Source organism: Macrosteles quadrilineatus, unplaced genomic scaffold, assembly GCF_028750875.1.
Source record: "Macrosteles quadrilineatus isolate MER2022 unplaced genomic scaffold, UCM_ALF_1.0 Scaffold_9__3_contigs__length_116548681, whole genome shotgun sequence".
Lineage (NCBI taxonomy): Eukaryota > Metazoa > Arthropoda > Insecta > Hemiptera > Cicadellidae > Macrosteles > Macrosteles quadrilineatus.
In genome coordinates, this window is record NW_026542602.1 from 47,703,266 (window position 1) to 47,730,501 (window position 27,236).

A 27,236-nucleotide genomic window follows, 5' to 3' on the forward strand; every position below is an offset into this window, starting at 1 on the left:
GTCTTAGTCTTTGTGGTCCATCCCCTTAAGTTTAAACAGTGATAATAGCTTAAGACAGTAGATATTTATGGCTATTATATTATTGATATACCAAGTCTCACTACTTTATCTATATTGTTAAAAAAATATAGCCAATCCAGGACTTTTCAACCATACTGTATAACGCCAACACGAAATTTTTTCGTTGAACTCCTCCGAATTTCTTAGGTGATTTTGACCATTCATGTCTCATTAGAAAGAGCGTGTCACGTACATTTGCAAACCAACCTTACATTTTTAAATCCCTTGGGCTCAGCCCCAGCGGCTCATGTTATGAACCCATGTTATGCCTATGAAGAACATATTGATTTATTTATATTAGGATCAGCCCAGTTAATTGCTGTTATGCAATTCAAGGAAATAATGTAGGTTACATTATTAACATGTTACTGATTTGTTTCAAATACTATATTTACTATTTCTATTTGGGTTTGCAGGATAATTTAATCCATTTTACCAAAAAATAAAATTAATGGACAAAGTACTATATTTCATGAGCTATCATTGAAAGGACCGATTGAAGTCCTCATCAACCAAAATAATGCCTACTAAAGCAATTAAAATTGAGACTAACATGTAATGCACGAAATCAGGTGGTTCTTAAGTATGTGAAAAAATGTATACCTATTCAAAAACAGACGGAAAACTTGTAACCATATTCTTGACAACGGGTGTAACCATGTAACATGGCTACATTATCAATGACAAACGTGGACAACCTTATACGAGTGTGAGTACGTCCGAAAACAGAGTAAGTCCGAAAACAACTCTAAAAAACAATAAGCAATAAATTGCAAGAACCGTTGCTTATATCATTGGGTACGGTATACACGTATCCACTGACGTGTATACTCAATGCTTATATCGAACTGTTATATGTACATCGTGAGTTGTTCCATTAGTTGTTTCATTTAGTTGTGTGTCCATTAGTATAGTAGTTTAGTTGACTCTTTTAAAGTCGGCGGAAATTGTGACTGTTATTACCCTTGAAATAATGTTTGTGAAGTACTTTGCAATCCTATCAATGCTTATAGAATCATACGATTACAATTTTCTGGTTAGAATATGTCGCATAGAGTGGTGACTAATGTATCTTTTTGTTTTGCTTGTAAAACAGGATCAACAGAGATTTTCCATCGACTTAAACAATACGATACTCCCAAATTGTTCATTGCAATAACAAAATATCACACAGTTTGATGAATATTTGTGTGTAAACCACATACAGTACACCTTTATTCTATCTATTTTACCTTTTATTTTTCCAAGACTTTATAGAAAATCACGCATTACGTGATCAGTGAAGAAAAGGCTGTATCCCATGTGTTTTATAGGTAAAGAAGACAAGGGCGCTCCTAGACATATATTTTGGGGGGGGGGGGGGTCACCGGGGGCCTGGGGGGTATGGAATACCCCCCAAAAAGGAGGGGGTCTTGGGGTTCCCCCCAGGAAAAAATATAAATAAATAAATATAGGCTATACAGGGTGATCAACTCAAGGAGGCCACCGTTGGGATATCGGAAACGGTAAAAATTAGAGAAAACTTAAAATGGAAGACATTCCTTTATTTTTTGTGGCAGTTTAAAATATGATTTTAGTCGTTTGAAATTCAGCCGCCATTTTCCAAAATGGCGGCCAAATTTGAAATTTCTTATCGAACACCCTATATTTTATCATGTTTCCGGACATAATAGGCAATTTTAAAACTTTTTTATCCTTGACATTTTTTCGATAAACCCACTCGTTTAGGAGTTACAGCCTATGGAAAAATGACTTCCGGTGTACATATTAAATCATGTAGCTCCTAAACAAGTAAGTTTAAAGCAAAAATACGAGGAGTAAAAAAGTCTTACAATTGCATCCACATTCCAAAAAGACCATAAAATTAATTCAAAATATAAATTATATTATTTAAAAAAATGGCGGCAAACTTGAAAAGTGGAAATTTTATAGTCTTTAAGGAATGAAGATGCAATTCTAAGACTAATTTACTTTTTGCAATTTTGCTCTAAACTTACTCGTTTAGGAGCTACATGATGTAAAATGTACACCGGAAGTCATTTTTTCATAGGCTGTACTCCTAAACGAGTGGGTTTATCGAAAAAGTGTCAAGGCTAAAAAAGTTTTTAAATTGCATATTCTATCCGAAAACATGATAAAAAAACTAAAATCATATTTTTAACTGCCACAAAAAATAAAGGAATGTCCCCCATTTAATGTTTTCTCTAATTCTTACCGTTTCCGACTTCCCAATGGTGGCCTCCTTGAGTTGATCACCCTGTATATATGAATTTGAACGGGTGGTGTTTTTTGCCTCTAGGGACCTCAAAACGAAAAATTAAATCGGTCCCGGGTCCAGGTGTTACCATAAGTACTACGGTAATAGCTTATTCCCTATATGGGAAATTCGCCAAAAACCTAATAGTTATATAGAACAATATTTCATTCAACCAGCTGTTAGTTAAAACAAATTATATGGGACTAAAACAAATCGATGATTACAAAGATTCCTTTAAAAAATAATTTGAACATCCTACTATTTTTCTATGCAAATTTAAATAATCTGCCATCCTCATACCTAGGGATTGAATGTATCAATGGTCAGCATTACACATAGTATAAATAAGTCAACTCTAAATATGTCTTTAAATTTGTTTCCAAATGCTGAATTTGTGTCACAAATGCTGAATGTTTACAGCTGTTATGCTAAGCAAATTATATTGTACTAAAAGCTGGCTTAGAAGGTTAGCGTCGGCTGCTAGACTTTAAAAAAATTAAAACTTAATTTCTAAAAAACTGGGACCCTTAATTATAATTATGGCTTTGACATTCCCTAGTTCTCAAAATTATCTTTCTTTCAACACAAAAATGATGAAAATCCGTCGACTGGTTGATTCAGAATGTGAAAAAACCATATTTACGTTTTAATAATATATATAATAGTTTGGACAGGTTTCAACCCTTCCGAGGCGTAATACATTTACACAGATTATGTGTAGACTACATTATAACTTATAAAATAGTTCTAAAATTAAATGGATCTCCTTTTACAAACGTATATAATAACCAGAAATTTTCAGATCGTCCTTGCGTGTATTTTATGCCACAAATTTTGACGAAAGGCTTTTCATTACATAAACTATACCTATTTACAGTTTTGACCAAACAGTTGGCAAGAAGCATTAATAGATAAGCTATGTACCAAATATGATAATTTTAGCTCTATTCTAACTATGACAAAACACGAAGTAACTAAAAGCAAGTTTTGTTGGTGTAGTAAGCGTTGCAGGAGGTCTACTTTACACTGAATCGACGTTCACTTTTATTGCTTTTGATCTTCCGGCACTGTTGACTCAGCGAAACTGAACTTGTATTTTACCGTATTTCGTTATATTAAAACTGCTGTTGCATTAGGTCAAATTCCCAATAAGTCAATTGCTTTAACATAGACCACGTTTTTAGCTCGGACTGTACTATTTGACTTACTGGGACTTTTGATCTACAGACACTGCAAACATTGTAGTTTTTGACCTAGCGGCACAGGTATAAATTATTTGATCTTCCGGGACTGTTGACTTTCAGCAACATTCCCGAGCTTAGTAACACCAAAACGTTATAGTTGACAGCTTAGAGGACAAGGATGTACTCATATATTAATTTAATCTGTAAACAGGACTGAAAATTAGGTTTGTACATCATGTATTGCTTACCTGTTCTGGATTGGTGTAAGGTTGCGGAAGAGATTGTTAGTCTCTGGAATGCGGTGTTTGGTCCCGTGGGAAGGCGGCAGTGGAAGTGTGAAAAACTCAGGGTTGTTTTCCGATCTGGAAGGGTTGTTCGTCCGTTTCGCCCCTCTTGTAGGCAACGTTGCAGAATCAGTTGGTGCATTGTTGAAATCTGTATTTCTGCTGATTAAACTAAACAAAACATTATGGTTATGTTTAAATATATATGATACAATGGATAATATTTTAGAGAATTTGAAGCAAATATTTGATATAACTAGGGTTGTTTTAGCATGAATTGAGTATAATTTACATATTACAAATACAATAGGTGATCGTTTTTGAAAGCTTGAAAATTATTAAAAGTAGAAGAGAGGATTATGTAGTGTATTATGGAGTTTGAAATAAAAACAGAACTTTGCTTCCAAAAGGCAAATAACTGCTTTCAGGTTATAAAACACCAATTTTCCCTCCAAGGAAACAACAACGACTTCCCTAAAGATTTATATTATTCCTTTTGCACTGAAATTTAAAAAAAATGTATTGTGTAAATTGGGTGTATGCTGGGCAATGGTGGCATAGTGCCTTGGACTAGGTCAAAGGGCAAGGTAGCTGGAATTTAACCCTGTATGCTTCCCAGCTAACAGCCAAAATTACTGATTGAACAAAACACTTACCTTCCTTAGTTGAAAATAATTTCAATAAAATATTCTAACGTTTTGTGTTTTTTGTGCCACATTGGACTTTTTCCCATTGATGTAAGTCTGCTAATATTATTTTTTACTAACAATAGTGTGATGGCCAGCAGGTAATGGAGGGAAAACTACGTACCTTTTGCTGTTATAGTCAGCGCTGTGAGGCAGTGAGATGGTAATGTCTGTCGCAGGAGTTCGTAACAGCTGATCCAAGGACTTGCTGTGCCTAGCCTGAGGCATCAGTGTTAGACTTGCCTCCAGCACATCGCCTCTTCTGGTGTGCCTCTCCTCGCCTACACCTGTCAAAGCAAGGTTGTATTACCAGTACCGTATGTATTAGAACCCAAATATGAGTGTAGAATGGAGTAAGACCTGTGTAGCTTTGTTACTAAAATCAGCTGTTTTGTTGGCAAGGTACACACACAGGTTTCACAGTGTACATTTCCCATGTTTCATACTGTATTGCATTTAAGTTTAATTATTGCAATCAGTTTTGCATAATGATTGTGATTCAATGATCAAGGACAGCTGGGTCAAGTTTTGGTTTCAAAAATGTTTGGTTTAGAGTTTAAAAACTTACGATTTTGAGCACTATAATCGCTCGGCTACCAAGGTGTATTGTAGGATACCATGAGATTTGAGATTCCAGAATCAATTGAATCTGTAGTTTAAATATTTTCTTTGAATTTAGTGGATTCGGTTTGACATTAGTTTTCAGGATTTTGCGACATGAGTAAAGATATATGGCTGAAAAAATCCCTTTGGGACCACAGGTTTTTTGGTAAGCATAGTTTGGCGAAGGTATAGAGTTAGAGATTGATCTGGCACAATACACTATTAGCTAATTATCCTTGTTTAAGACTCACCCATTGGAACCGATATACCAGCGGCCAGTCTGTTCCCTTGTTTAATAGCCTTCTGTGACCTCGACTCCAAGATGGCCGCTATGCCACAACTGCAGTCCTCCTGCACTGGGTTGGACGTTGACAATAAAGACTTGCTATCCAGCTTGTTGGAGTCAGTCACCCCACAAGTGTTAAGAAACGGATCTGTAACAAATTTGTAGATCAGTTATATAAAAGAGAGGAAAACACTTACTTATGTACTTTTAGTTATCTAGTGGAGTTTTTAATATCCCTGCTTTGTTTATCTGACCTTCCAAGGTATCTGACTCTCCCTGTAGCTATTAATTACAGAGAAGTTCGCTATTTATATTGGGTATGACTGTACACCATAGCAAGTATGTTGAGACAACCCCTTTTTTCACCCTTGATAGTACTCACTCTGACAATAATTTCAAATTTCAATACTCTGGATTGTAATTTCTCACTTTCTGATTGTTTTCACAAGCTATACAGCAAAGTATACAGTTACAGTTGTTGGGAGTGCATTATTTAATTTTTCCGGTATTTTTTACGTAATTTGTGATGACGGCTTTTGCAGTAGAAATTCTCAGAGGGTTTTCAATTGGTTTTCATAATATCTGACCATTTTGCTTATACCACCTTGCTGCGGCTGGTTCAGGTTGGATAATTGAGACTTTACTAATGAGAAGTGGTTTTATTTTACACTACCGGTACCTCGAATTTCAGTAAAAATGGTATTGTTTACAAGTCATCATACACTTAGATGCTCAACATTCAAGTCAAAACAGTATTATGAATTTAACATCAGTTTTAACACAGATAAGTATGGTAGAGAAGGAAACACACTTATGGGCTTTCAGCTTTCAGCTTGAATTAAATAAATAAATATAGGATGGAGAGGACACAGCTAACTCACCTGATGAAAGGTTGCAGATGAGTCAAAGAACACATAAAATCACACACATAATTTACTTAATATTTCGCCTCTTTCAGAGGCTTCTTCAGCTGAAGAAGCCTCTGAAAGAGGCGAAATATTAAGTAAATTATGTGTGTGATTTTATGTGTTCTTTGACTCATCTGCAACCTTTCATCAGGTGAGTTAGCTGTGTCCTCTCCATCCTATATTTATTTATTTAATCCAAGCTAAATGCTTTTTCCTAAAAACATAACCTTAAAGCTTTCAGCTTGAGTATTTTGTTCTAGAAATATACTTGTAGCGAGCAATGAAGAGCCCAAGCAGCGAGCATGTGCGAAAATCCCTATCGCACTGGGTATTCCTCCACCGTGAGCGTTGTTGTACATGAGGACAAGAAGGGTGGTGTTGGACATTGCCCTAGACACCAACACTAGTGCTAGACACCACTTAAGTGTACCATTGACTGTTTCCTCTTTACCTTACTTCTCTGCAGTTTTAGAGAAATTGCAAATATATAGACAAGAACCCACCGCTCCCAGCCTTTCTGCCGGCGACGCTTCTTCTCCTGGCAAACTCAGACACTTCTTGGTATTGGTCCTCAAATATGATAGGTAGAGTGTTGATATCTCCGTCCAGCTCTGCACAGTGCACGGGCAGGTTGGGCAGAGCGGAGAGGTAGCGTGACCTTCTGGCCAAATCACTGACGGCCAGGTAGCTCTGGTAGTTCTGGTCGTAACAGCCAGCCGCACTGCCTCTCGGGTTGTCTAGCACAAAAAACCCTTCGGCAAACCTCTTGACCTGCCAAATGATAAAATATTGTAAGATGTAAATATCTAGGACGATTGAAGGAACAGTGACTTTAATTGTTAGAAATATTTAAATGAAATGTAACCTGAGTAATTGTTAGGAGAAGTGTGAATATAATTCATCAGACAACCATGTTTTCCATGTTTGAGAGCATGGCTAATTAATGATTGGTGAAATAATTTGATCTAGATCACTTTTCACTTGGTGTGTTCCGCGCCTAGGAAAACTCAGCTTAAGCAACTTTGTTACTGACTAATATCAGCTGCTTCTTAAGCCAGACTATTCTTTAGCCCAATGATCAGGGATGGGCCTAGTATCAAACTATTAAAAAGCTACTGGCTCTTTTCAAGTTTGTTCAGCTGTTGCGAAATGTACCCACCCTGAGGTGATGGTGTGTTCTCGCCAGATGTTGGTGTACCGGTTCTTTGCCAGAGAACGCCTCCAGGAACTGTTGCCACAGCAGAATGTTCTCCGCACACAACTGGGCAATGTCGGAGTTGGCTAGTGTGACAAACTCCTCCTCCCCTTCCACCATCTGCGGACAAAACACAATAAACAACCGAGGAACGCAACCTTTGATGCTTTCCATCGAACTCTCTGCAGTCGAAAAATGTAAAATTGTTCAAGTGTAGAATAAGGATTTTTTTTGTAGGGTGTCCCATGAAGAGATTACAATTTTCAAAATTATATCCCAGACACATTGAACAAGCTACAAAATTGAAATTCCACTTGATTCTGACTAATCTAATAAAAAACGTGGACCTTCAAAATGGTATGTTTTTTTATTTTTGTAAAAATAAACAAATTAATTTTTGTTTTTACGAATCTTTCTTTAGTATACAAATCAATCAAATCAATCAATACAAACATGCCAATTACATTAGTTGTACTTTTACCATGCATTACAAATTCTGTTGTGTTAAGTTATTATAAAACCCCTCCTTTTTCTTAACAAAGTAAAGTTAAAAGGCAAAAAGGGAAGGTTTACGTTAGAATAGTTGTGAATGTTCCTTCACGAACCTGAAATTATTTTAACATGTTTTCTCTTTGTTCTACATTACCTACATGAAATACTACATAATCTGGAAAAAAACTACACAAGAACTAAGCAATAATCATGTACTACTTTTTATAAGATTACTTTTACTCACTTAAAATTACTAATAAACAAAACAATTGATAATTTCATAATCACTATCTCTATAAACATATTCCCACGTGGACGAAACAATTGAACTTAGTAGCCACACTTTTGCACAAATAGACAGCAAAACAAACAAGTTAACCCAAAGCCATTCATTACACAACACATCATTGAAGCGCTAAATTATACAGTGTTATGCAGCAAATAAGGCAGCGTTATGCAGCATGAGAATAATGCAGCGTAGTATAATAGGTTACCCGCAGCCGGTCCCAATGTGCCTGAGTTCTCAGTTTCGACGAAGGTCGGGAGAGTAGAGCGCGTTGGCAGTCCTTTAACAGACAAGTCGACAGTTTGACAAGATACAGAGGATGTGAAGGAAAAACTTTAATAAAAATAGTCGGTTGATTTAGAATGGAATGGAAACCAGAAGATAGTGGTTCTGTAAATACACTGGATCGAACTAGTTACCTCCTATGGATTAGGTGCAGCCCGACGACTCACTATACCTATATATAGCTCCATACCTCTGGGTAACTAACATTATGTGAGAATAGAAATAAGTGACATAATTAGGGTGTATTAACTCAAAAAAACTATTTGAGAAGATAGCTGTTCCTCTTAATTCTACAATTCAAAACTCTGGTCTAGACTCTAGTTCTATTAGATACGCAAATTTGTTGTGTGTCTTACCTTAGCAAGGTCGCTGAGGTTGGCCAATCGCTGCAGACAGTCCAGAGTGGAGGGGGTGGTGGGGGGAGGCTGCTGCCACTGAGGTAACAGCTGGGAGAATGTCTGCGTGTTCTGGGTGAGAGCCTCGTAAGCAGCCAGCAGCAGTCCGCAGACCTCACGGTGGACGTGACGAGCGTGCGTCAGTCTACTGCCTCCGCTACCGACACACTTGGTCCCACTGCTGCCACTCTGTAGCACAAAAAGAATCAGTGATGCTGATCATCTGTTATTACCGTTTTCCTACGCTAGGCTCTAACCCAACCGTTTTCACATTACTTCAGACTAGGCCTAGGGGGTCGGGGCATTATCACTTGGATAAAATCCATTAGTGATTTTGGCTTGACGGAGACAGAAGCCCCACGCTCTACCACTAGACCAGCTTGTTTCCCATCTGTTATTACAGTGTTGCCAACTCACCACCAAATAAAGTAACTCTCTAGATGCCTCGCCGAACCCTTAGAGAATTTTAAGTTCCACACATCAAATCAAATCCTCTTTATTATTTATATACAAGTTATGTTCATGAACCGTGTAATTGGTACTATTTTTTAATAATTCCACAACTTATACATTAAAAGTCACATTCATTTTTAAAGTGGATCAATAAACTGCTAATTTAAAAATCCATCATCACTCTATGGAGTTAAATTAATTATAGATTTTGCTCATCAGAAATCTAAATAATAAATTGCAAATTATAATTTAGTAAATTTGAAACCGGTGGTATTTTTTTACAGTCATAGGTTTACACATTGTAATTAATTTTCTGTATTTATTTGAATTTTAATCGTATATTTATCCACCTTGGACTTCTGTTTTGTTATCCTCATGAAAATGCTGAATAGTTTAAATATGTACACGGAAATCAATCAGCTAAATGTTCTGATCAGAAGACGTGCTCGGGTGCTCCGTTTTCCGCAGTATGAAACAGCTGCAGTTTGGAATACCAACAGATTATTCTGACAGCAACACATTACCTACACCTTTAATTGTTATGTTTATCTTATGAAAACTTACTAAATTTCCGAAGAAGACGGTCTCCATGGTCGCATGAGGTTGTCTGAAGTTGAATCTCTGGTGATTTCCCAGCCAATTCTTGCCACTACGCGGAGTGCTGCAAATAAAGTGTTTAAGAATAAGTATTGTATTTGTAATAAAAAATACAATCATTACAATATGTATTGTAAATGTAAAAAAAAAAAAATATTATCCTTGTGCTACTAATGCAGAATTATCACATCTCTCTAAGCACAGTTCAGATATTATCTGAGTAGAACACTTTCTTAAATAGCCACTCAGCAATAGGTTTTTGGTTTTTTTGTCCAGAAACAGCCTAATGTTAATATTTACGACTTCAACAACTTAGTAAATAAAAAAAACATTATTTTTTTTTTTATGTCCTGCCTTTACATTGAAAAGGTTTTTTCACATTAATTCTAGGAGGGATTCAAAGCAAGCACCTAGCATACCGAACTTACAATACAACAGTAACAGCAACTACTATGTACAGTAACACAGAAGTAAGGTACAGAGGAAACATTCCATGGTGGACTTATGTGGTGTCTTGCACTAGTCGCTGGTGTCTAGGGAAATGTCCAACACCGCCTCCTCACCATCTACAGCGCTCATGGAGGAGGAAGGCCCTGTGCAATAGGAATTTCCGAACAGTCCTCGCCGTTCAGGCTCTTCCTTGCTCGTCACAAGTATATTTCATTTCCGGCACAACATACCAGAGCTGAAAGCGCACGGTCGTCCCATAAGCGTGTTTCCTCTGTGCCTTTATTCTCTGTGCAGTAGCTAATAGTACCACACACTACCACTAGACCAAATCTTTCTCCCTGTAAATCTTCATTGAGTTGTTACTGTTTCAACATATTATTATTTGTTTATTTTTCATTTGCTTTAATTATTCCTGAATTTGTCACTAAATTTTAATCGCTAACACTAAAATTGTAACAAAAAATATTTATAGTTTTACCAAACTTTCCTCAAGTTTGATCGTGTTCATGAGAAATTATAATTACAGTTTCAAATGACGGCAATCACTTTTTAGCAGAACCAATTAAGGTTTTGCATTTCATCAAGCGAACAAAGATAATTATCAAAGAGTTTCCAAAGTTTCAAGAGGAATCAGAAGTTTTAGTTAAACTGTCGGCAACTTGTGGTGAGAGTGAAGGTTGGATGCTGTAGACAACAGAGAGAGAGAGGGCGAGAGAGAGAGAGAGAGAGAGAGAGGACATCACTCTGTAGAGATTACAGGATTGACAACTGTGAAAAAACAAGACCAACAACTTTAATTCTCTCTTCCCTCTCCCTCGGAAAACAAAACAAGTGCTTTAACTTTTAAAAGACTTTGTTGGAAAAAAATATTGTCAGTATTAGTCATTTACTTAGAACTGTAAACATTATTGTTAAAGTCCAAGGGTAAAGTGAAAATTATATTTATTCGTATTGTACATCCAACACATGCATTTGTGTACACTATTTATAGGACAAAGTGAGAAAATCTATTTTTTACACTGTTAAATAAACCGTTCCATGCAATGTGTACATAAAAAATAAAAATGTTAGTACTTTTAAAATGTTATTTTAATATAAAAAAGAGTGAATTTATAATGTGTAAGTACAGTTTCAATTCAAGTACACTCTGTAGGTGTTTTGTTACAATTGAATAAGATTTTGTAAATTGTGCAGCGAGACCAAATTATAAGAAAACAAGCAACTACACATTAACAAACAATCAACTCATAAAAAAATACTTTATGTATGCTATACAACACAAAAAAATAAATTTGATTATACAAAGGATAAACTAACATTTTAACACTAGAAGTATGAATTTATTTCTAGAAAAAAATGTATTTTAAAGATGCAGTTGTAGATTATATACAACTAGTGCACTTGTTGCTCGAATTCGAGCAATTGCAAAGTATTACAGGCGTTATTTCAAAACGAATAACAGTCACAATTGCCGAGGACTAAAAAAAGAGTAAACTCAAAGATAATGTAATCACTCACCCCATTCCAGTTATCTAAACTGGAAACGAACTCACTCTGAAAATGAACGGCTATGAACAGCTGTAATTAATACAAATTATTTGTCTGTTTAAGTAAACAAAGTTTTTTCTTCATAAGAAATACATTGGGATTTTGATGGCTTGTGGGGCGAAGCCCGAAGACTTTTATTACAGGAATTGGTGAAAGGGGGCGTCTACACAAAAAATACTTCATTTTGACACCTTGTTTGTAAAAATCCGTCCATTATTAACGGAGGAGTAGTGTTTCGTAGAAATCGCCTTCATGTATTATATATGAGGAATTATTGTAGTTTGAATGGTTGTAGAAAGGTATACTAAAATGATTCAATCGAAAATGAATTAAAATTTTCATAACATCATAATACAGATTTAACAAATAGCCTTATTACTTTTAGATATTTAGTTAGAAATAATTAGCTTAAGTTTGTGCTTTTAATAAAATAATACTGTAAAAAAATATGAAACAGCAAACATACAACAGAAGAAAAAACCCACACTGGTAACTCAATCAAGATGATAGGTATTGGTTTTATTTGTTTGATCCCAATTTCATCAAGACCGGAACATTTTTACAAGAGTGCTCACACATATTCACCATATACAATTTAAGCAAATTATATTTTTAGCCTGGGCCCTAAAAAAATCTTTGGACCTTGCCAATAGATATGTTTGTTAAAATATCAAAATAAAAAACTAAATGGCCTATATTGATGTTGTAAAATATTTTCATGCTACACCTACCATGCTGGAAAAACAAATGCAAACACATCAACCCTGAAATACACTTACCAGCTTTGAACTAGATGTAGAATGCTTTTCCTGCCCAGCGGAAAAGTAAAATTGCATTAGTTTGAAAAACTTTATATTATACAAGTCATTAAATGTGTTTTAAGTACCCTCTATATTTTTGTTTTAACAATTGTACTTGCCTTACAAGTATTCAAACACAGCACATCCAGTTATGAGCTAAATAACACTTGGCGACTTATTATTTAAAATAATATACAGTAGAACTGTATGAATAGAATAAGATATTCCGCTTTAAAACATAACTTAGTTTATGAAGAATTTAAAGCCATATATTACTGTATTCATTTTTCAAATGTACAAAAATAATGTCTTAAAATTCTAAAAATAACCAAATATTGCTGTTAAAACCATGTGAATGGTTTCATCACTTGACAACAGCTTAACTAAAGACCCTCAGACAAAGGGAATTTTTAGTTGAATAGAGTTTATATTGTTGAAACATCCAAATACCGTAAATAAGTGATTGACTAAAAACCTGTTACTCAAACAACTTAAATACCTATAAACTTCCCAAACTATGCATGGCATGATAAAACAAACGGATGACAAAGTAAACCAATTTGGATGCGCTACAAAAGACGTCCACTTAGCCGGTGGCTAACTGCGTCTATCAATCACATCCACATGTCTCATCTCCGTAAAACCGCTCATGTCACTTCAAATTGTGACAGAGAAATTTAATAAACTTTCAACTTCCTATGTATGACAATCATGAAGGATGTCAGCGTACAAATCATTATTACTACCATTTACATAATTTACTACCATTATTTTCATTGCTGATGATAATAGTAGTGTCAATATTTGTAGAAATTAGCCCAACATTGAGTGTTGAAATGAGGTGATTTTTTTATTGATCAAGATCAGCTGTTTTTCATAGTCAGAAACTAGCTTTTTTCTCTTCTTGTAAAAAAAATGTTGTGGGTTACAATATATTTTATTTTCTTAAATGTAGCATACATTAAATTTATTGTTTTGCTGTGCGGAAGATGGACTCAATCCCTAACCACAGGCATTAGCCCATTTGAGTTTTTTTCGCACCATTGTACTAATTCTCTGTACTGAAATAAAGAATTCATTCATTCATTTATTAAAAGCCGAATGATGTATGTTAAAACTTGGTTTGGTTTCAACGACATACAACTGTTTACTCAGCTGCAATATTGGTTTGGTAAGTAATTGCTTTATTTACAGACCATATCTAGAATTTAGTAATACCTTTATTTTCTGTGACTATGTTTTCAATACATTTTTAGCATATTAAAGTTTAATGTATACATTTCATTAATATGCATCCATCATTTTATTACTTTGTATCACTATTCATGATAAGCAGATTTTTTAAATTAGGAAAGTTTTTTAAAAGTCCAATAATAACGGACAGCTGGCCCAGTTTTGAACCATCAAAAGCTACTACCTCTTTAATAAAGTCAACCTTTTTTTATTAAAGGGACTGAGCCCTTTCCCTTGAAATTTGGAAGACTGAGGCTTTTCCCTCCTTTCTTAAAATTTGGGTGACTGATCTCTTTCCCTCTTTTCTTTAAAATTTGGGTGACTGATCTCTTCCCTCTTTCTCTTAAAATTTGGAAGATTAATATCCATTTCCCTATTTCCTTTACTAACAGAAGTCATGATACAACTAAGTACTGACTTGATGTACGGCTGGTGCAGTGCGACCAGGCTGGCGTGGATGGTGACAGTGATGGCTGCCAGATGGAAGTAGTCGAACAGCACAGGCAGATGGTAATGGAGACCTCGGGTGGCGGAGAACTTGAGCTGCAGGTTACGACTGGACACACACGTCATGGCGCTGTGCTGGTCCGGGCCGAACGTCTGGTCCGTGAACCACAGCTCCACTGACAGGCTGAAGTCTGCACGGTCCAGCGTCTCCTCTATCTGTGAGACAGTTTATTTTTTTAGAGGATAGTAGATCCTTTTAAATTTGCTTTGGCTAGTACATAGATCTCAGGCCCATGTGTGTAACGGCCAGCAAAGCAAGGATTGAGCTGGCACAGTACAAGGGTAAAGGGTGAAGTGTATTGATAAAAAAGAGTGGTAGCCACCAGAATCCGAACCTACTAAATTGCTGCCAAGAATCCAAAGTCCGTGGCTCTACCGGCTGTGCCAATGACAAGGAAATAGATGTAGACTATTAATTTCAAGTACGTATATTACAACAAGCTCTTTTTTTTGCGAAGCTTTTGTAAATCTGTGACAAACTCTACCTACGGCAGAATGTCTCTTCTGGGCTGGACATAAGTCTTTATTTTCCAAGGATTTGTTTATCAGGTTGGGTGATGGGGAAATATCTTGGTCTGGCCCAAAAGCTTTGAATTAATTTCAGTGTAAAGTTAGAAGCAAAGTAAAATTAAATTCTGTTGTTTAGTTTTAGATTATCATTCTTCACTGACTATTTTTGGTAAGAGTCAGAATGGATTATGGAAAACAGTTAAACTGAGAATCGCTCGATAGTGGAAAGTTTTTGTTATTTATTAATTTACTGTGGGAAGGCTTAACCTTATATGTAAACATTCTATGTATTCTAATTATATTGGTTGTCAATATTATATTGAGTGCCTGATTTTCCTGGCTGTACACCTATTAAAATTTACCAAACTGGGGGACGTGTTTACAACATTTAATTTTGTGAAATTGCAGTAGTAAAGGATTTTATTCACTCAATTTTTTTTTATTTAAAATGTGCAAACCTTGGTGGCCTTGGTGGATGTTCCATTATAATAATTCTTAATTTGTATATTTAAGTAATTTGATTTGTTTGTCTTCATAATTTCAAAGGGGATTAAACGATTAAAAACTACTTCAAAGGACTATTAGAAATATCAGACTCGCACCTAAAAGATTGATCCTGATAATTAAAAATTTTAAAATACATCAGCAAGTCTAGTGGACACATAGAAGTACAGAAGTAAAAGGACGTCCACTGGGGACAGTTATCATTTGGCAGAGTGAATGCAGGAGCAGGAAAAGGAACAGGAGTGGTACAGTCATATGATAAATTGAAACCTCCTGGCTATGGGCCAGGGTGGTTGGAATAATTGATAACTGGAACGTAGACTCGCTGTTCTGACGTTTAATATTCACTTTGCAAACGTACAACGATCATCCATACGTAAAACGACACAGACAGGTAATGAATCAAGAACGTTCAAAGCTGCTTTGAAGCGGCTTTTCTACGAATTGGCTTGAGGAAATCAAATTAAATATTTTGGATAGTCATCACTGATTTGAAAAGAACCTTTTCTGTCATTGGTTTGTTGGATTAATTTCTGTGATGAATGACATTTATGACACTTGGTAAATTTGGCAAAAATTTGTTGGCGTTTAAACCATTGGTAATTAAATGATAATATATTTTAAACCAACTAAAATGTAGATTTAAAAATCACATGGGTTTTGTTGTGTTGAACTTAAGTTAAAATTTAATATAAAAAATCAAGATTATTTCAAATAGCTTGAACATCCTTGAGGCAAAACATGGAACTAGTAAATTGTAAACAAATTAATATTAGTAAGACGACAAAAAAACTGACACATTATTGAGGGACATTGTGTAAAAATAAATCCTTTTAATATACTTAGGACACAATCTAATAATAGTTCTGTTCACTAAAAAACCTTAAAAAACTAAAAAAAATAAGTACGGAAACAAAAATTAAAATAACACAAAACCAAAATATTACAAATTTGTGAAAAAGTAATAAATTAATCAAATAAACAACTTAAATAGGCGAACAATTACGAAACAAAAATGATAAATAGAAGAAACAATAAATTAAGTAGAAACTTTTAACTATATCTTATTTTAGCACCTAACCTAGAAGACCCTAAACCATAGTATACATATTTCATATAAAAAATAATAATTTTTAAAATAATTCCCACAGCCCACAGTGACTTACCTTATGGCTGTCAACCAGGATATGAGCCCTGAACATGATGGCATCGTCCAAGCACACCTCCTCATTGCGGTAAAGTATCTGAAAAGTCTTACTGACTCCTGCACCATTCACTACACACGCGGGGAACACCAGCTCGGACTCTGCAATCACACAAAGTGTTTAAAATAAAGCTTCATTGAATATATATATATATACCCCCACCAGTACCACAGCAAACCTGCAGAATATTTAATTTTACATTAGTTTCAAGATAGGTTTGTTGCTACTGGGAAAGTAATTGAGTAAAAGGTTCAGTATGAAATATATACGTTTTCAAAATTTGATCAAAATATTGTCATAAACAAGCAAGATACGACAGTTTACTTATTTTCCATAAAAATAACATGGTCATTTTAAATTAACAGTTTTTTAGCAGCAAACCTGCAGACTGAGCGGATTTCCATTTGTCTGATTGGATGTACACTAATATGTCTCTTTTAAAATATCACATTTATTTCCCATTTGAATAGAATATGTATATTGAGTACTTAGGTTTGCTACCAAAGGGAAAGGTAATAAATAGAGGGTTTTTAGGTAGAAAAATAACGGTCCAGTATGAAATAAATTTGGTAAATTTGATCAAAATATGTAAGAAGAAAAATATAAGAAGAAAATATAAGAAGCAAAATACAACAGTTTACTTATTTTCCTAAAAAATAACATGGACATTTTAAATTTACAGTTTTTTGAATTTTCTTCTTAACCACTAAGCGTATAAGCTTCAATGTACTAAATTATTTGTTTTTAAGCTCTACAAAATGGTTTAGAGAGATATTGGGAACTGTCATTTTTTGAGGGTCGAAAATGAGAAAACAGATTTTTATCCATAAACCGCAACTCACATAGTCCAATCATGCTAGTTTGCCAACTCTTTGATGTAAGATAAAATGTGAATTAAAACATCTATACATATTGTAAAAAATAAAGTAAATAAAAACATAAGTTTATTTACACCAGGATAAAACTGTTTACCAAGCTAAATCAAACTATCCTTCATCTCCTACAAAGCCAAAACGAAGGGGTGAAATGTGAAATGAAGGAGAATGAATGAACGATAAAGTGCATCCATGTTGATAAGAGAATAGATTTACGATAAAGCAGCAGAAACCTACCCTTTCCCACCTCCAGTCGACCATTACAGATAAACAAATGGGATTCGGGATAAGCAAGGCCTAACACCACAATCCCAATGATTTTTTTATCATACGAGTTTTGCATTAGTGTAGTTGGGAATTAATCAATTAACAAATAAGATAAGAGGTGTAAACTATAACCAGTTCATATTTAATTTCTTTTTAGAATTTTGCTGACATTGAAATACAATTGATCAGGCATTAATTTCCTATGATCATCTGAAGACATCATTTTGAGTGGTAATTTTGAAAGTGTTATGTCTCATATTTAATTCATACTAGCCGCTATACCCGTGCCTTGTAACGGGGTCGGTATGCAAAAGAGACTATGTTGGTAATGCCTTAAATATGATTTCATATCCACCATTTAATTTAGAAACCAATTAGGAGGTAAAAATGATCCGATTTCCAAAGAAATTTGCACAAACGTGTAAACCTATGTTTAATCGAACGAATTCGCAAAATACCATAATCGGCCTATGGGAAAGAAGTTTACGGGGTAAAAATTGGGTTTCCCCCATTTTTAACATCCAAAACAAAAGAATCTGCAATCTCTTTCCCAACTATTTTTAGAACTTAAAACAACGAATTTAGTATATTGAAGCGTTGTTAAAATCTGAAGCAAACCCTTTATATCCAGTTGTTACATACTTTAGGCATACTTTTGATTTTCTTCCAATTCAAATGGAAGAATTTTTTTTACTTTACTGTGTTATACAATATTTAACTTACTGGGTATTATAAACTATAAATCTACACATTACACCATAGTATTCCACTTTAACTTCTAAATGTTTATTGGTGTAAAAATTATACTGTACCCACAACATAGTGAACTTGTCAAATGCAGGAAGATAATATTATTTTCAACATAAAATGTGCATTTTAGAAATACATTTAGATATAAATGCTTAGAATTTTTACGAACAAAATATTTGAAAGATAAGAACTTAATCCAAAATCTGCAGGTATATTGAAAAAGGCTATTTAAATCCTTATTAACCGCACTAATTTGTAAAAAGGCAAACTGAAAATCCTCGTCTCACCACTCTCATGTGAACTACAAGGTAATTACCCACTACATGAAACACTTCAAAGCAAGTAGTTTCCAACCATGGTTGGTAAAAGTGAAGTCCTAATTAACATAAATGTTTATAAATATTTCATGGCTTTAGTTCTCAAAGTTTGCTACTGATGTACAACACACTTATGAACTTGTAAAGCGGAAACTCTTGTAAAATTATCCATGCGTTAATCGTTAAGTCAAGCAATTTAATAAATGATTTCTAGACTAATTTCATCAACCACTCTAAACTTATATATTACACATTAATTTTCACCAATTTTGTCGCTATTAAACTTAAAATATGCAAAACCTACAAGGCGTTAAATAATAATTTTGTTTAGTGAATTTTAATGTTTAAGCAATTGTTCAGGGCGAGGGTATATAGCAGCACACTTAAGAAACTAGTTTTTGGCTAATAATTGTTGATCTGATTAAGGGGAGGCAAGCTCTCTCTTTAACTCCTTTCAATAAACATTCCTCGATTGCTTCCTATCACCCTCGAAAGCATTGAGATTAAGGGGGGTCGGTTAGCTCTATCTTATTCATGTTAAATTTTCAAATTTTCATAAGTAACAACTTTATTTAAAACAACCAAAACACATAAAGAGTTTGGATGGATCATTTAAAGAGATTTTTTGTTATTCCGTGTAACGAATTATTGGAATTAAGAGGAAAACTTACTCTGTGTACGTGGAAGAGTGACTTCAATCTTGACTGGCAACTTTGGAGACACCCTCAAGGCAGTCCGCACTTGGTAGAATCTGAAACATACAGTAGTGGTTAGTTATCTGGCAACTTTGGAGACACCCTCAAGGCAGTCCGCACTTGGTAGAATCTGAAACATACAGTAGTGGTTAGTTATCTGGCAACTTTGGAGACACCCTCAAGGCAGTCCGCACTTGGTAGAATCTGAAACATACAGTAGTGGTTAGTTATCTGGCAACTTTGGAGACACCCTCAAGGCAGTCCGCACTTGGCTGAAACATACAGTAGTGGTTAGTTATCTGGCAACTTTGGAGACACCCTCAAGGCAGTCTGCACTTGGTAGAATCTGAAACATACAGTAGTGGTTAGTTATCTGGCAACTTTGGAGACACCCTCAAGGCAGTCTGCACTTGGTAGAATCTGAAACATACAGTAGTGGTTAGTTATCTGGTAACTTTGGAGACACCCTCAAGGCAGTCTGCACTTGGTAGAATCTGAAACATACAGTAGTGGTTAGTTATCTGGCAACTTTGGAGACACCCTCAAGGCAGTCCGCACTTGGTAGAATCTGAAACATACAGTAGTGGTTAGTTATCTGGCAACTTTGGAGACACCCTCAAGGCAGTCCGCACTTGGTAGAATCTGAAACATACAGTAGTGGTTAGTTATCTGGCAACTTTGGAGACACCCTCAAGGCAGTCCGCACTTGGTAGAATCTGAAACATACAGTAGTGGTTAGTTATCTGGTAACTTTGGGGACACCCTCAAGGCAGTCTGCACTTGGTAGAATCTGAAACATACAGTAGTGGTTAGTTATCTGGCAACTTTGGAGACACCCTCAAGGCAGTCCGCACTTGGTAGAATCTGAAACATACAGTAGTGGTTAGTTATCTGGTAACTTTGGGGACACCCTCAAGGCTGACCGCACTTGGTAGAATCTGAAACATACAGTAGTGGTTAGTTATCTGGCAACTTTGGACAGTCCGCACTTGGCAGAATCTGAAACATACAGTAGTGGGTTATTATCTGTGGGGTAGCTTTTAAAATATTCAACAACATTGACCAAACTGATTAAAGTAGAGGTTAGAATTTATTCACTTAGTGCAGCGACTGATCTTACTGTAAACAAAATTTGTAAAAATGCTGAATTGGTTCAGAAATTCTTTTGCCTTAAATCACAGAATATAGACACCTAAAGATACCTTATATTCTGTGCTTAAATGTATGTGGTAGTGAAATTTATCTCAATGAAAATGAATCACACACTTTAATTTCACAATTAATTGATTACCTAGAATACGTCCGTTTATGTTGGTAAACATATTTGAAATTACAGAAAATAATTGAAAACACTGAAGTAAAACCAATGTTTACATTGAGAGCGGGACAGTATTGGAATTGGTGTTTGTTTCTCTCAGAACTACTGTCATTGAAGACGGGTCTTGAGCGACGCAACGTTTACATTGTTTGAGGATTGCTTTACTAACCATCACAGATCCAACTCTCGTCAAGATTCAATATAAAATAAACTAAAGGCAATTTTTCCATATGGAAGTACACAAGCATATTTCCCTCAAACAATTCACAGCTTAGTTTGAAGGATTAAAAATTATGTACGAGGTACAACTTTGTACAATAATCGTAGAAAAGTCAGTCCATGAATTTTGAGTAAAGAAATTGCTCCAGTAAAATTTAAGTATTTACAGAATAGTTTTATTGGATAAAAGAAATTTGTTCAACATTTTTCTTTATGTCTTCACTTTTAGAAATCGTGTTCAATGTATACTGTACGAATATCAATTACACAATATCAAACATTATTAAAACTTATTTTATGTAAAACATAATATGATTTAACAATGTAAAGAGATTAATGGGTTGTAAGCTGTAATTCAATAAACGATTATCTAGGTTTTTATTGAGCTTTGGTAATTGTAGCTAAAACTAATTTCAACCAATTGATGAAAAACGTCAAATTATCGACGAGAAAAGGAAACGTTAGACTTAAATAAACCCCGTTTATAAATTATATGAAAAAATCGTAATTCGTTAGTGTCTTCCCTATAGTGACATGGAATAGTTTTTATCATATTCAATTCCACTGAGTAAGAATCAATGCATACACATTTCTATATTAATAAAATAATCATAAGAAAACCAACTTTTATTTATTTATTTATACATGCCAACGGCTAAGCCAATACATAGATGAAAAACAAGCTAAACAATACAATACTCAATAGAATACAATAAATAATCTGACAATGAATTCAAACTAGACAAAAGGAATAGTAAAATCGACATACATGTCGTTATGTATGTTTGATTACACAGCAATTTGCGTGATATGTTATTTAAGAAAAACACATTTCCTATATTAGAGCTAAACTCAAGTTAAACTACACCCTCACTGTTCTGCAAACTTTAAATTCAACGTAAAGTTACTGTTTAGCTATTTCAAACCAACCGTTACTGTAGTTTCGATCACTAGTTACCAAAAATACTCGTTACACTATACTCGTAGTTTATAACTGACATTATTAGCATGGATTAATGCTCGAATTTGGCGATCATTGAGTTCCAACCGTTACTGCAGTTTCGATCACTAGTTACCAAAAATACTCGTTACACTATACTCGTAGTTTAGAACTGACATTATTAGCATGGATTAATGCTCGAATTTGGCGATCATTGAGTTCCAACCGTTACTGTAGTTTCGATCACTAGTTACCAAAAATACTCGTTACACTATACTCATAGTTTAGAACTGACATTATTAGCATGGATTAATGCTCGAATTTGGCGATCATTGAGTTCCGACCGTTACTGCAGTTTCGATCACTAGTTACCAAAAATACTCGTTACTTCATACTCGTCGTTTAGAACTGACAGTATTAGCATGAATTAATGCTCGAATTTGGCGATCATTGAGTTCCAACCGTTACTGCAGTTTCGATCACTAGTTACGGTACCAAAAATACTTGTTACTTCATACTCGTCGTTTAGAACTGACAGTATTCGCATGAATTAATGCCTGAATCTAGCGATCATTGAGTTCAGTGCTCTCGAAGAGTAAACAAAACTCGAGTATAGAGGGAGGGGTGAGAGAGGGTTGAGAGGTAGGGGGAGGGGGGAGAGAGGGACTCGCTATGGGTCAAGTGTTCGGAGTTCGGAGCAGCGCCAATAAATATTAAACTTTTATTCGACCCACGGTCCAAATTATTCCCTACTTATGGTACCCGGCCAGATGGAACATTTTAATTCCCGATACGGGATTCCTGGAAAATGAATGTAGAGGGTGTTCAATAAATAGGTCAAACTCTTAGCATTTTGTTTGTGGTTTTTCTGTAGGTGGTGAAAACATTTTGTAGTGTTAATCTGAAAACTCGTATGATAATTTTATGAAATAATAAATGAGCATCGTAGGATATTGTGTCTACTAATTAGTAGGTACTAAGTGCGTATTCTTCGCTGAATATGAATAAGGGCGACAGTAAAGAGAGATAACTTATGTAGCTTTTTAACAGCTGTTTATTTGGCCAGGGTCAAAATTATCAAATGTTGTTGGGCCTATTTTCCAATCATAAAATGTTTCTAATTTCTCAGATCGAACCGTCGAACATCTGAATACAAGGCGAGCACTATAACTACTGTACCAACCTGCTGTTAAGTATTCAGATTTAATTAAATATGCCAGAATTCTCAAACCAAAACCACTCTCTGTTTATGCTACGCTGTATAACAGGCATAGTATTGTATTTTATACGGTATGAAAACCATGTAAATGGAAAGGGTTGAATGTATATTGAAAAAAAGTAAAACACGCTCTACAGCAACCCTGCATTCCCATTTATTATTTTTTTTATCTAAGCAGGTTCATGCCAAAATGAAAGTTAGGCATACACTTTGATTAGATCCTAATATAAATACCAATATACTTGAAATAGTTCTTAGGTTTGCTGTGACGAGGGTAGCAGATTTTGTTGGAACATCACATTAAAAAATTACAATTGAATAAATTGGTATGAATACATGCAAAAAACAAGCAATTCAAGTAAAAAAAAAATGTAACATTCAATCTGAGTTTTTAACGTAAGTAAGCTAATTTTATGACCATTATTTAGCAAACTGAATATCAAAATCTTAAAAATATACCCTACCAATATTTTATAAAATTGTTGTTACAGAAAAATTAAATAAAAGAACAAACAGATAACATATAAGTTTAAATATTTGTTGTTTTCACTATAGAGGAATATTTTTTAACTCGATGTAAGTGAAAAGAGTGCAAGTGAGTGTAGAGAGGTATCTCCGTATATGACAAGAACCAATTAGATCAGCTTGTTAATTAAAATGGCAGTATAGCTCTTGAACCCTCCTTTCACTTTAGACTCTCACTTTATCGTAAACCGCAGGAAGATCTGCGGCTTGATTTAATTGAACATCACTGATTATAATTAAATTTACTGTTCCAAAGATTCCAATAGTGTTTAAATTGGGTGTTTTTGTCTGATACTATAGTGAAAAACTCGCTTGGGAGACAATGAAAACATTAAAGACCAAAACATCTACTACAGGATACCTAGGTGTAAAAGATACCCTATATCCCAAGACAAATATTTAAAGAGAAACGGTGTTTTATTTGTTTATTCGACTACATTAAGTTTATCCCTACCAAATTATTGTAGAAATCGTCCTGTGGTTAAAAACTCGACCAAAAATATGTAATGTACAGACTTCTATAATCTCACCCACATTGAAAATAAAACATGTGATTTGAATTTCTTCAATTTGTTTCGATTTCCTGTTTATATTTCGTCCAGCATGGCAACCCATAAGGCCCATGTTAACCTTTCTAACAATATGCGGTAATTATTCCGTATAGGTGCCTCCAAACGAATTTTTAATTTTGATATCTTACTTTATAGTTTTTTACCTCCTGAATCCAAATATACCATTATTTTTCACAGCTGATGAATATTTCTCAATATATCACCGTAATAATATACAACATTACAATAAACAAGGTAGGATGGATGCCATTTAAAAGTGAAATGTACTATGGGTATTTTATCCTTATTAATGATTTATTGATTTATATTTCGCCGTTTAGAAATTAAATACTAAAATGGTGCTATTCTAACATAACCTAACCTAACCAAACCTCTAGAATGTGTAAGCAAACTCCTTTTGATGTCAGAAAAGGTATGTCAGGGTGGTAGGTCGTGCTGTATGTGAATTGGTGACTGCATTAAGTCCTTTGAAGGTAGGTTAGATTAGGTAAGTTAAAGTTTAGGTTATAATGTATCAAGTTGTTAGTTTATGCTACCTGCAGACTATTTTTGTAAAATTAAAATCCAGAAAAAACACTTCAAATTACTATTTCAAAAATGCAAGCATTTTTGAAAAAGTAATTTGAAGTGTTTTTCTCAGGATTTTAATTTTACAAAAACAGTCTGCAGGCAACATAAACTAACAACTCGATACATTATAACCTAAACTTTACCTTCCTAATCTAACCTAACTTCAAAACACTTAATGCAGTTACCAATTCACATACAGCACGACCTACCACCCTGACATGCCTAAATAAGAACTACAAGTAATTAGTCCACCAGTCCATCTATATCTCCATAATTTGACGAAATTCCTATTATAGAGAACATTAAGTTATTTGACTACAGAATCACTTGAAATGTTATCCATCCTATCTTGTTTATTGTAATGTTAAGCATGTTTTTACGGCGATATCTTGAGAAATATTTATCAGCGGTGAAAAATAATGGTATATTTGGATTCAGGAGGTAAAAAACTATAAAGTAAGATATCAAAATTAACAATTCGTTTGGAGGCACCTATACGGAATAAATACCCAATATGCGTACATTTTCTCTGCGATGCACAAGAGCTGAAAAAATAGGTTTCTAAGAAATATGCGTGAATATTAATACATAGGAAATATGGACAATAGATAAAATCGTTTTAAATTATTCATTCGTTGTTTTCAGGAAAGCTAATAGTTACTTAGCATACTTAGGTGCATAGTATACACTGAAATGAATGCGGTGGAAAAATAAAATGAGAAGATATGTGTAGCCTTGTTACTAAGACTAGATTTCCCTTTTCCCAGAAATATCTTAAAAGTATAGATCGAGGACAACTCTGTCTAGTATCGAAATGTAAAAGCTATTGACTTTTTATCGGCATCGATTCGGAAAACTTTTAATTTCAGTCGAGCATACTAAGTACGAAGTTAACCAAAAGTGAAAATGAGTTAAACCATTAAATTAATTTTGAAATATATACAGGTCGTGATTGACGTTTTCGTGGCAGTCAAAACAATAACTGAAAAGTAAACTTTGCATAAATTATATTTAAAAAATATTTTTCCTCAAAGAAAATAATAAACGCAATAAATGAGTGCCGTAAGCTAAAACATACTCAGGACCACATTCGCCATAAGAACAGTGTACGCGATGATGAACGGGAAATAAATGGTTTGCCAATATAGCCCGAAGCTACATTTTGCGAGGCTCTCACAGTTTTCACCTATGGGAAAACCTGCTTTACCGAACACACGTATTTCATGCTAAAATGAATATAAGGCTAAAAATACCTACAGTAATGTTAAATGGCTATGACTCATTTCTGTTCATGATAGCTGAATTAGCTAGGGTCAAAAATAAACTTTTGACGAAGAACTATATTTTTCGTCATACTGCACAATTTCGTACTTTGTTTACCTTTATGAATCGGGCTCTCAAAATGGGTTCCTCCTCCTATTGTAAACGAACAGCTGTTACCATTTAGATGCAATATGTATTACTCTGCCACCTCAATAATAATTCCATGTATTACCGAATTTTACTTTATACAATTTTCTAAAAAGTTATAGATTATAGTGAAATAACACGGTGATAAACAAAACAATATTTAATAAAGATATTTGTGTATTTTTTATCGGTACTATTTTCTTAGGCAAAATCAACGGTTGAATTTTAGTTACACAAACGTACAGCTGATATTCTTGACTTCAGCTGATTCTGTTTTGCCTAAGTATACAAAGCTACTTAATCCCCAACAACGTATGTATGTAAACCAACAACTTTCGCTGTAGTACAATGAAAAATATAAAATGTTCAAAAGGTACAACAATAACAAATATTGAAACATAAAAGAAAATAAAGAGTTCATAAACAAAGGGTGAAAAGAAACAATAATCTGCCGAACAAAAGGTTAATGAAGGTAAGGCAATGACAAGAGGTTTATAAATCAAGTGTTTTGGTGTCTGCAGCTATTGTGAGGGCTGGTGGCCGGGGGGGGGGGCGAAATGGGGAACTGATTCAGACATGACCCGCCTTCGTACTCTTCGCACTGTCTGAGCAATCTTTTTGGTTTCAATTTTGACTTTACAAAGTCCAAAATTTGATCCTATCACACAAAGAGGAAAATATGATTTTAATTAATCATGGTTTAGTACAATAAAAATTAACTCATATTTTTTCATAGTTGTAAATAGATATTTTTCTAGAAGAAGGAAAAGAAACATGATGAAGTTTAGGTGTCAAAGAACTTTTTATTGCGATTTAAAACATAATTGTTTC

The 27,236-nt window shown here is 34.5% G+C and overlaps 1 protein-coding gene across 4 annotated transcripts in view; it reads right to left on the reverse strand.

Moving 5' to 3' along the window:
• Positions 1–27,236, reverse strand: part of LOC129002109 (protein FAM135A) — a 117,589-nt gene that overhangs the window by 22,897 nt on the left and 67,456 nt on the right. Inside the window, exons 3-14 of one of the 4 annotated variants that reach the window (XM_054429680.1) lie at positions 19,609–19,688; positions 16,690–16,829; positions 14,421–14,665; positions 12,749–12,778; positions 9,939–10,035; positions 8,883–9,110; positions 8,450–8,521; positions 7,428–7,583; positions 6,772–7,039; positions 5,326–5,508; positions 4,596–4,758; positions 3,750–3,956 (exon numbers count right to left, since the gene is read on the reverse strand). In XM_054429680.1, the coding sequence (XP_054285655.1) occupies positions 3,750–3,956; positions 4,596–4,758; positions 5,326–5,508; positions 6,772–7,039; positions 7,428–7,583; positions 8,450–8,521; positions 8,883–9,110; positions 9,939–10,035; positions 12,749–12,778; positions 14,421–14,665; positions 16,690–16,829; positions 19,609–19,688 (1,869 nt within the window). The remainder of the gene's footprint in view (positions 1–3,749; positions 3,957–4,595; positions 4,759–5,325; positions 5,509–6,771; positions 7,040–7,427; positions 7,584–8,449; positions 8,522–8,882; positions 9,111–9,938; positions 10,036–12,748; positions 12,779–14,420; positions 14,666–16,689; positions 16,830–19,608; positions 19,689–27,236) is intronic. The other 3 variants (XM_054429681.1, XM_054429682.1, XM_054429683.1) reach the window with 3 other exon arrangements.